Source organism: Physeter macrocephalus, chromosome 21, assembly GCF_002837175.3.
Source record: "Physeter macrocephalus isolate SW-GA chromosome 21, ASM283717v5, whole genome shotgun sequence".
Classification (NCBI taxonomy): domain Eukaryota; kingdom Metazoa; phylum Chordata; class Mammalia; order Artiodactyla; family Physeteridae; genus Physeter; species Physeter macrocephalus.
In genome coordinates this window covers 13,191,295-13,203,342 of record NC_041234.1, presented here as the reverse complement: position 1 = coordinate 13,203,342, position 12,048 = coordinate 13,191,295, and the positions used below count along the sequence as shown (strand labels likewise).

Genomic DNA, 12,048 nt, shown 5'->3' with positions numbered 1-12,048 from the left:
GGAGGCCACACCAGAGGGGGGCCCGCATACCACAAAAAAAAAAAAAAAAAAAAAAAAAAAAAAGAAAATAAACTAGAAGTCAATAGGAGAAAAATAGCTGGGAAAATCACCACATGCCTAGAAATTAACATATTTCTAAATAACACATGGGTCAAAGAATACTTCACAAGAGAAATTTTAAAACATTTTGAACTATATGAAAACGTAACTTATAAAACTTGCGGGATGCAACAAAAGTAGTGTTTAGAAGAAATTTATAGAATTAAGTCTATGTTTTAGGGAAAAAGAAAATTCTAAAATAAAACCCTAACCTCTGCTCTGTGAAAATCATTGTTAAGGAAAATCAAAAGAAAAGTTACAGGATGGGAGAAAATATTCGCAAAACATACATCTGATGAGAGTTATATCAAAAGTATACAAAGAATTCTTAAAACTGAGCAATGGAAAAACAAACATCCCATTTAAAAAGGGGGCTATATATCTGAACAGACACAGATCAAAGAAGATATACAAAATGCAAATAGCATATAAAAAGATGGTCAAAATAATTTATAATTAGGGAATTGGCAATTGAAAAACAGTGAGATACCACTACAGAACTACTGGAATGTTAAAATTCAAACAATAGAATTGGTGGAAGGATACAGATCACTAGAATTCTTCATTCATTGTTGATGGAAATGCAAAATGGTACAGCTACTTTAGAAGACAGTTTGGCAGCTTCTCACAAAGCTAAATATGATCTTACCATATACTCTAAAAATTATATTCCTAGGTATTTTTTCAACTAATTTGAAAACTTATATCAACAGAAAGACCTGCACAATAATGTATATAATAGCTTTATTCATAATCTCCCAAAACTGGAAGCACCCAAGATGCACCATTCAAAAGATGAATGGACAAACTATGGTACAGCCACACAGCAGAATATCATTCAGTAATAGAAGGAAATGAGGAGCTATCATGAATGAACCTTAAAGACACTACGCTAAATGAAATAAACCATACACAAAAAGACAAATATTGTATAATTCCACTTATTTGAGGTACCTAGAATGGTCTAATTTATAGATACAGAAAACAGAGGGGTGGTTGCCAGGGATTGGTGGGAGAAGGGAAATGAGGAGTTACGGTTTAATGGGTACAGAGTTTCGGTTTGGAAAGATGTAAAAGTTCTAGAGGTAAGGAGAGACACCAAATAAGAAACCCATGAAGCCCAGAAAACACCAAGCAGGATAAATAACAAAACTCACTACATCTAGATATATAATACATCTAGATATAATACATCTAGATATATAATACTGGTTATCATTGCACACAATGTGAATGCAGTTAATGCCAGTGAAATGTATACCTAAAAATGGCTAAAACGGTACCTTTTATTAGTTATATTTTACAGCAAAAACACAAAAGATTCTTTGAGCCCAACATCTAGAAATCTTCTTAACCAGCTGCCTTCAGGACTCAGAAACTGGGCTTATATTCTGCTCCAATCATTAACCTTTGTTTTTCTTGTGTTTCTATAGAAACGTCTCTTAATAAATCCCTGATGGCTTGCACCATATAGGTTTAACTTTGGGAGCTCACCTGAAAAACTGCCTCCCGATATAAGAAAACTCCTTAACTGAACTAACCTATTCTCAGGACTAAGAATGGTTCATTGTGATATGAAGCCATCTACCAACTCAGATTCTAGACTGTAAAACTTATTGGGGAAGTTTCAAAGGTGGGAATAAAGGGTAGCAGAATGTGCCACCCCAAAATATGCCTCTCTGATATAAAGATTATTTTGAGCTGGTTATTTTGAGAAACTGCAGACACAGGAGAAGCTGTGAAAATAAACCAAGAGTTACCCTTTTGTAAGGGGAATTTACACTTATTAAAAAATATTCATTTATGTAAGGGTGTCTTCCTCTCTGTACCAGGAAGAGAAAAATGACTATATCTCCAGAAACTCTTACCAATGGAGAAGGCATTTAGATTTAGATTTAGACTTACCCTTGTTTACTGTGCTTTTTCTGGTAACCCCCCATAACTGGCCTTTCTCCCCCTCCCCAACCAAAAAAACCTTTCTTTTGTCTTTAGCTGAAGATGATATTTAAGGGAGTGGCTTTGGCCATCTTGGTGAGGTACTAAGTTTCCCTGGGTATCTTCCAGGTACATGTGACATATACATGTTAATAAACTTCTGTTTGTTTTTCTCTAATTAATCTGTCTTTTATTACAGGGGGTCTTAGCCAAGAACTCTGAAGGGTAGATAGAAAATTATTTTTCCTCCCCTACAAACCTTAATATATGCAAAATTTTAAAGACATTATTTAGGAGGATGGAAGATCTCCGGAGGGAATGCAGAATGTGATAAAACAACCTATCAATATATTACAACCTCACTAAAGGGGATGGGAGGAAAAGGTGCTGACCTAAGTAACTTTGGAAATGGGTGGAGTCTGTAAGACTAAAGCCAAAAGAAACTGTATATAAGCAATATACTCTAGTCTATAAAGTTGTTTCTCATAGGAGTACAGGTCAACAACTTTGATCCCATTGCACACCTATTTGGAAATAAACAATTAAGGAAATAGATGGCAGATGGTGGTAACCAGGTTTCTCACTATTGGACAGGAGGTTACACATAAGCCAAAGGAAGAGGCCAGAATGATCCCTATGGTAATGGATTAGACTTAGAGACATAAGTATGAACTCATGTTTAGTTCAATATAGATACAAATGGTTACATACAGAAATATATCTAGATATGTGTATACACCTGGGTTAGTATACTCATATTTCCTTGCTCTGTCAACTGACAGGTCTCAGAAACAACTATACTTGATTAGCAATGAGTACTCTCAATGCCCACATCTTAGTTTCTAGCACCATTCTCCAACAAAAGGAAAAAGGACTCTTCGGAAGAAATAGCTGACTGCAGGGCTAGGGCAGGAAATACATAAGATGATCCTGGAGCACCTTGTAGGGTCTGAAAATAAATAAATACTCAAACACACACACACACACACACACACACACACACACACACACACACACACACAACTAAAAGCGCTCCAAAGGGCCAAAGTTGGAACAATTTGAACAACAAAATAAACAAGGTGATGGTGGATACAAACCAAAGTATAAAAGAAATATTCATGAATCCATACTGATATAGACAATGATTGATAAGTAGATAAATGTAGGAAAATAGATATATGTCCCATGCAGAAGAATTCCAAATAATTTAAGCATATACTCTGACTTCAAAGAGGTAGGGGCAGAACTCCTCACTCCTTAAGTGTGGACTACAGATAGTGACTTCCTTCCCAAGAGTAGAAGAGGGAAAGCTGTAAAAAAGAGTAAATTTACAGTGGCAAAATCTGACCAAGAAGTGACTAATACTACCAAGTGATGAATGTCAACATCAACAGTGACGCCATGTTGATAGTACAATATGTTGTGATTTTTACCTCTATGGTCTTCCAGGAATATATAACTCAAGTCTAATCATAAGAAAAACATCAAACAAATCACAGTTGAAGGACATTCTACAAAATAAGTACTTGTTAAAATTGTCAAGATTATCAAAAACAAGGGAAGTCAGTAGCAGTAACAGCTAAAAGGAGCCTAAGGAAACAAAACAACTCAGTGTTATGTGCTATCCTAAATGGGATCCTGGAACAGAAAAAGGACATTAGGTAAAAATTAAGGAAATCTGAATAAAATATGGACTTTAGTTAATAATAATATAGCAACATTAGTTCATTAATTGTAACAAGTGCACCATACTAATGTTAGATGTTAATAATAGGGGAAACTGGGTGTGGGGAATACAGGATCTCTCCCTATTATCCTTTTTATTTTTTCTGTAAAGGTAAAACTATTCTAAAGTAAAATGTTTATAAAAAAAGAGACATTGCCCTTGACTCTGAAAAATTCATGTTCTTGTGAAAAACCAGGAGTGGCAACAAATAGTTATAATGCAATGTGGTAGAGGTAACATTTTAGCTGTGCCTCGAAGAAAGAGTAAGAGTCAGCTCTGTGACAACGTGGAAGAAAAAACATTCCAGAGGGAGCACACCAGGAGTAAGGGTTCAGAGGGAGGATATTTGGAGAACAGTAAAACAGTGTGGCTGAGGCGGAGAGAAGAGGGTAGACACTACAAACGATGCTGAAACATCTTATGTTTAATTTTTAAAAAATGTTTAAAGTATACCAAAAGTGTCAAGCAGATTTATTGTTTCTTTCACTGTGGCTTCCCTGGTGGTGCAGTTGTTAAGAATCTGCCTGCCAAATGCAGGGGACATGGGTTTGAGGCCTGGTCCAGGAAGATCCCACATGCCACAGAGCAACTAAGCCTGTGCACCACAACTACTGAGCCTGCGCTCTAGAGCCTGCGAGCCACAACTACTGAACACGTGTGCCACAACTACTGAAGCCCGCGCGCCTAGATCCCATGCTCCACAACAAGAGAAGCCACCTCAATGAGAAGCCCTCGCACGGCAAGGAAGAGTAGCCCCCGCTTGCCACAACTAGAGAAAGCCCGCGCACAGCAATGAAGACCCAATGCAGACAAAGAGGTGTCACCTCACGCCGGTCAGAATGGCCATTATCAAAAAATCTAGAAACAATAAATACTGGAAAGGGTGTGGTGAAAAGGGAACCCTCCTGCACTGTTGGTGGGGATGTAAATTGATACAACCACTATGTGGAAGCAACCCAAGTGTCCACTGACAGATGAATGGATAAAGAAGATGTGGCACATATATACAGTGGAATATTACTCAGCCATAAAAAGAAATGAAATTGAGTTATTTGTAGTGAGGTGGATGGACACAGAGTCTGACATACAGAGTGAAGTAAGTCAGAAAGAGAAAAACAAATACCGTGTGCTAACACATATATATGGAATCTAAAAAAAAAAAAAATGGTACTGATGAACCTAGTTGCAGGGCAGGAATAAAGATGTAGACATAGAGAATGGACTTGAGGACACAGGGTGGGAAGGGGAAGCTGGGGCAAAGTGAGAGTAGCATCGACATACATACACTACCGAATATAAAATAGTTGGCTGGTGGGAAGCAGCAGCATAGCACAGGGAGATCAGCTCAGTGCTTTGTGATGACCTAGAGGGGTAGGATAGGGAGAATGGGAGGGAGGCTCAAGAGGCAGGGGATATGGGGACATATGTATGCATATGGCTGATTCACTTTGGTGTACAACAGAAACTAACACAGTATTGTGAAGCAATTATACTCCAATAAATATCTATTAAAAAAATGTTTAAAGTATACCAAAAGCGTCAAGCAGGTTTACTGTTTCTTTCACTGTGATCTGTTTTCCTGAACCACTACTTCAGTTAGTAGACACATATACTTTTAATAAACCAAAGATCTCCCATAAAAGCTTACAATATGGCCTGTACGATGCCACTTTATTTATCCAGAAATTTTCTTTTCTCTTCATGTATTGGACTCTTTTTTGTTTGATTTTAAAGAAACATTCTAACACACTTCAAAATAAATATCGTCAGCTAAGGCAGATCCACTAAAACTAAATGATATCATGCTTTGCATAAGATTTACATTAAATATAATATGATCATGATATGCAGAAAACCAAGATACAAAGCAGGGATTAATTATTACTCAGAGAAAATGCCCACCTTCATTGCTTTACTGAGAGTTTAACTTGGGTTCTAAGAATTGCTCTTTAATTTGGCCACAGCCAAAGTAAATGAGCTACAGTGTAACACTATTTAAAGCAATGTTATGCATAAATATATCTTGTCAACAGACTTCTTGTTAAAACCTAAAATGCATTTTAATACATATTATTTTTAACTATGGGATATGCAACTCTATGATTCAACCAAAATTTCATATATAATCAAATTTTGCTTTATACTTTATTTCCCCAAATCAATGTCACAGGTAGAGCTACTTAAGTTAGAGGTATTCATAATATTCAGTTGAATGTAAACTTTCATTAAAACTTTCACTAACTTCCTTTTGGATATCAAGAAATAATTATTCCTCCTTTTTGCATAAAGAAAAGGAGACATTTCTTGGAGAAAATGAATGTACAAAAATATAATAGCCCTGGGTAGCATTTACGAGAAAACAATTCTATTACTGACTGTACCAAATAGCCTCGCTTACATGATTTTACCATTTGGGACCCAGTTTCCAGTCTCTAGGAGACTGTTTTCCAATCACCTCTTACTAGACAGTGTTTTAGTAACCTAGTGCTTCTAGAAAGGGGAAAGATATGCTTACCAAGAATTAGCTCTACACTCCAAAGAATAAAGACTAGAAGTTCATTCTATTTTCTTTACAGAATAGCTATTTTTTCATTATTTTCATTATTTTTTAATTCCTTTGTCTCAGTACCTACTGCTTGAAAAGCTACTTCAGTATAGATTAAGAGCAAAAAAGAAACAATAAAATATTCAATATTTATTGTAAAGAAAACCCAAGTACAGATAGTTATGTTTTTCACTGTTCCATTAAACAGGGAGGTAAAGTGATAAAAGTGTTAATTTTCTATACGAAGACCTATTATATACAACAAAGCTGAAAACAAAACTAGTGCACATCATACATGTGTACATCATAGGTACGTAATACATGATTAAATGTGTGATTACTATTCAAGTGTACCATGTATTGCTACTGTCAGTTATTTACTGGGTCTAATATCTATCAAAGGCATTACCAAAGAGTATCTTACTTACTTAACTAAATTTCCTTTCAATCTGAATAATTACTATCCATCAAATGAATTTCATGAAATCAGATTTTGTTTTTAAGTCAAACTATATCATATCATAATTTTAAGATTTAAAGATGATTATCGTAAGACGAAGGTGACTACCACAAAACAATTTTCATATACGGGAAAACTATTTTAAGTGAATCAATGAACAAATGGAAATCTCTTTAAAGTATCTGATATCCTTTTCTTACTTTTATATATATGTTTCATAAAAATGATTGTTCAGGGACTTCCCTGGTGGTCCAGAGGTTAAGACTCCACGCTTCCACTGCAGGGGATGCAGGTTCGATCCCTGGTCAGGGAATTAAGATCCCACTTGCCATGCAGTGGACAAAAATTAAAAAAAAAAAAAAAAAAAAAAAAGATTGTACAAAGAATGTCACCAAGAAGAATCTCTCTTAATAAGATGAGAAGAATGTCTTTAACTGCCTAAAGCATTGATCTTGATTCCTCCCCTTTTTTGTGTTGGAACCACCTTGAGAGAAGTATTCAATAACATAAAACAGGGAATGAATACAATATTTAACATGACATCATTTAACATGACAAAAAAGATGCATATTTGGATATAATTCTATGTTTTGCAAGTTGATTTCATATACGTATTAGCTTGCCTCATTCAATTCTTGCAAAAATGCTATGAAATAAACAAGGCAAGCTTTACCATCACCATTTTATACACGAGGAAAGTGAAGGTTGTAGTGATTAAAATAAAGTCATGTGACTAGTGAGCTGTAGATTCGTGATTACAGACAGTGTTCTGAACCTTGTTCTCATGCCCTTCTACCTTAGCAACCAGGTATGGGAATGAGTCCATGCAATGCATCTTACATAACTATTCAATTATTGTATCTGAAATTTTGTTATATTCAAGTTCATGAGAACACGTATATCAGGTTCATAGAGTGATAAATGAATAAAAAAGTAATTTTTCTAATTTGGAGCAAGACAGGAAGACAGAGGTAGATTTCATATATTCCATTTCAACATTCTAGGAAGTGTTCCCCAAAATTATACTGCTACAAAATATAAGCATAATTTTCTGAAACTGTAAACTCATTATTTCAAGTACTTTCAAAAGCTAACATTTCTATAATCCCCTAAGCCTATTTTCTTTAACCTTTCAAGTGCATTTCAGGGCAACGTGATTTGAAAGCACGGAGGAATAAATTTCACCTATAGGAATCCACTTAGCATTTGGTTAAGCACTTCCTTCATTGCAAAGATTTGAAAAAAAATCAATATGCAGCACAAAAAAAGAAACTTAAAGTGTTAGTTTCATTACTTGCAAATGAAATATTGAAGACTGTGCTTACCTGTAACAGTTAGTTCAGTAGTTCTTCTCACAACAAAGCCTCCATATTTTAATTCACACGTATAATTTCCAATGTCGTCTTCTCTGACTTCTCTTATAAGCAGGGTATCTCTTTTGAATACAATACTTGGCCTCCATGTTTTTGTCCTACATTCCTACGTGAAGAACACAAAATTTTTACAGTACATATAGTAACTTAAAGTATTTAAAATAACTAAACTAAAAGCTTCTAAAGTTAGATTTTAAAAGAGCTAGAGTTTTGAATTAATGCTAAAGATTTTCAAAACTTCTCCACATCTCTGGGAAATCAGGTACCTCAATTTGAAAAAAGCACTTTTAGCAAGGGTCACTTTATTAACGTCTAACTTTAGTGTCTCTAAATCAGATATGTATTGATTTATTAGATATAAGAAAAGGACATTTATTAAGATTACAACTGACATCATTTTTAGAAGCAAATAGTCTGCATTTGATGATTATGAAATTAACTACTTTGATACTGAAAATATAAAATGAATTTTTTTTTAGTGGAAAGCAGAAAAACTAATTCTATAGAGAAAAATGCTTTAGTTCAATATTTTAAATCTTTTAAGGCTGCATTTTAGAACTAATGCAATCTTTTCATAGAACATATATTCTACAGTCCATGGAAGAAATGGCCATTATTTATATGCAAGGTCTTTATAGTCTCACAGTCTACCAAATTATGGTCTCTGCTTTAAGCTTTGGGTTATAATGATGCTGGCTCAGGAGATTTCTGTTTTTGCCAAACAGAAGTCCATTTTCTTTAGCCAGATTCAAAAATCAATGGAATGAGGATAAAATAACTTTAAACCTTTTAACACTACTCAGAGGTAATATTATTTTGTTAAAAATTTATTGCCAAAACAAATTTATGCAGACCATTATTTTGATTATGTGTCTCAATGCCTGTGTATAATTGGGGGACAATTATCTGGTTATTTCAGTCCAAAATATACACTTAATATCCTCATATTAGTTGCATAAACTGTCATAGTTACATAAATTATACACTAAATGTATGCAATACATATTCCCTTGACTATGGAAAAATGACCTGAATTGTTACAAGACTTTTAAATTCCACATATACTGCATCTCCACCCATCACTTCACTAATTATGGTCTTTATAGCGTAAGGTCACAATGACTGGGAAGATGGTGGAAACATGACTAAAGGACCAATATGATGCCAGCCATTTAAAAAACTGAGTGTGTGACTCTGTGTGTGTGTGTGTGTGTGTGTGTGTGTGTGTGTGTGTGTGGCCTCTAATGTTTCAGCAAATTTTGAGATACTATTTGCAAAAAGTGAGAAAAAGTGCATGACTCTTAAGATCAACTTATTGGCAAACAACAAAGAAACTGCATATTTAGAAGCTGAATGTACACATATGAGTACTAGAAAAATATTTGTACTTGAAGACCTGGGGTCAAACTCCCCTAATACCTCTCCCCTTTGAGGAAATCATCAGGGCTTGCTTAGAATCCTCCTGTGGAAAGCAGGCAAACCACAGAAAATCAGGGTGAGAAATATATAATTAAAAAACTTAAAAAGTAAATAAAGCTCACATGCACAGGAACAGAAATAGTGGGGCTAATATTTAAGGGCTATGTAATACTGTCTAATACAGAAAGCCAAGGGAAAAGTAGAAAAATATTTCAACAGTTCCCTTGATGTTCTGAATACTCCATTGTTTATTGTCAAGAATCAAAAGCAAGTCACTCAAAGAAGGGTATTACTAATTTTGGAAAAATCCTTTAAAAATTGTTAAAGATGTATTTCCTGTTTCATTTCTAACAAGTTTTGAATTCGTTATCAGTCCTGAGGGCTCATATTCTGTATACTGACATTTGTGAATCTAGTTACTAAAAGATCCAGCTTCCTAAATTCCTATTTCCAGTTAGTTGGATAAAGCAAAAGTTTACACTAGGTATCTTTAAATCATGGAAAACATATTCCAGACAAATGTTCATAGCATCTATATTGTATTTTCTTGGGTATGTTCAATAACAAAAGTATCTTTTATGATATAAATAAGTTGAAGAACATGTTCAAATCTTGAAATTCAGTCAAAGTCAATGATGTGACAGGAAGAACAGTGTCTGATTATTCTGCTTAAGCCTAAAGTTGCTTCTGGTTTTTGAAAAGAAGTTAATCTAACACGATTTTTATAATTGTATACATTTTCATCAGATTTTTAAAAACATGTATGCTTTTATACAAAAGGGATTAGGATATGCACAAAGATACTTCCATTAAACAGAATATTTCAATAAAACTAGTGTACCATTTTATCACAGAAGCAAGTCAATCCTTTTTCTCCTTGTTTGGGGACATTTTGGACTGCTTATATGAAGAGTTTGAAATAAATGCTTAATGCATTTTAGGTCCTGAAATTATCAACACAGATTATAATAGACTTGATAGGATTATCAGCATAAACTAGATATAAACATTAACACAGTAGCTTATTACAATGGACTAACAATACAAATATTGACTAGAATTATCAAAGCCCCTGGTTTAAAAACTTATAATGACCAGCACAACTTGCTGTAGTGTCTTAGGAAGGCAGAACGGAACCATATAACACCCATTTAAATGTTTTTATCCAATTTGCCCTAGAATGAGGTACACATTCATCTATTTATAAGCGATAAAATCATTCATAGTCCATACCTTATACCATAGGATTTCAGGTTCTCTGGATGGTAGTAAAAAATCTTCTATGTCACGGCACGAAATTTCCTTGCTTTTGCTAAGTTCAGCTTTATCAAAGTACTTCATCTTGGAATTGTAGCACAGCCCAGTGTCATTTTCACCCACTGTCAGTGAGATGGATACTTTCATACAGTAAGTGGAGTTTCTGTAATGAAGCAGAATAAATATGGTGACCTGGTGTGAACAAAAAGCAACTGCTGTAAAGGCAGTGTATTTACTTCACTCAAAAAGGGAGACAGGGAGAGAGGGATAAAAACTCTACAGATAATTAATGTATGGTATCATGGCTTATTCCACAGGGCTCATCTTGTCAGCCAGCTAAACAATGCTTGGTTCTGTTCAACCACTTGTATATTTTTCATATGCTAGAAAACAAATTTTATATTATATAAAAGTTTGGTTTGAAAAACTGTTCAATAGACATTTTTATCTAGATTTTATCTAGGAAAATAAAATAAAGGAAGATTTAGGTCAAGAAAGAAGTCAAGCCTGGTCATAATTATGCTAAAATTGGTAAATTCATACTCAGCCATAAAAAAGAATGAAATAATGCCATTTGCAGTGACACGGATGGACCTAGAGATTGTCATACTGAGTGAAGTAAGTCAGACAGAGAAAGACAAATATCATATATCACATATGCAGAATCAAAAAAAAATGGCACAAATGAACTTATTTACAAAACAGAAATAGAGAAAGTCTGGTCGCAGTCAGCTGTGTCTGCACTGGACCTGAGGTGGGCTCTAATACAAAAGAAGCCATCTATGGACTATTGGAGAGGACTGTGCCTCACCAAAAGATAAAGAAACAAGCCCGGAGAGTCTCCACTGCTAGTTTAAGGACCCAAGAAAGCTGAATTTTGAGCTGGAAGTTTTTCTAATAGGAAACATCCTTGGGGAGACCTTCAAGATGGCAAAGGAGTAAGACGAGGAGATCACCTTCCTCCCCACAAATACATCAGAAATACATCTACATGTGGAACAACTCCTACAAAACACCTACTGAACGCTGGCAGAAGACCTCAGACCTCCCAAAAGGCAAGAAACTCCCCACGTACCTCGGTAGGGCAAAAGAAGAAAGAAAAAACAGAGACAAAAGAATAGGGACGGGACCTGCACCAGTGGGAGGGAGCCGTGAAGGAGGAAAGGTTTCCACACACTAGAAGCCCCTTCGCGGGCGGAGACTGTGGGTGGCGGAGGGGGAAGCTCCGGAGCCT

At 35.1% G+C, this 12,048-nt stretch overlaps 1 protein-coding gene across 1 annotated transcript in view; it reads right to left on the bottom strand.

The window, feature by feature from the left end:
- The window catches only part of IL1RAPL1 (interleukin 1 receptor accessory protein like 1), a 686,991-nt gene that overhangs the window by 564,606 nt on the left and 110,337 nt on the right, over window positions 1-12,048 (bottom strand). Inside the window, exons 5-6 of the mRNA XM_024115248.1 lie at window positions 10,791-10,977; window positions 8,091-8,244 (exon numbers count right to left, since the gene is read on the bottom strand). Of these exons, the coding sequence (XP_023971016.1) occupies window positions 8,091-8,244; window positions 10,791-10,977 (341 nt within the window). The remainder of the gene's footprint in view (window positions 1-8,090; window positions 8,245-10,790; window positions 10,978-12,048) is intronic.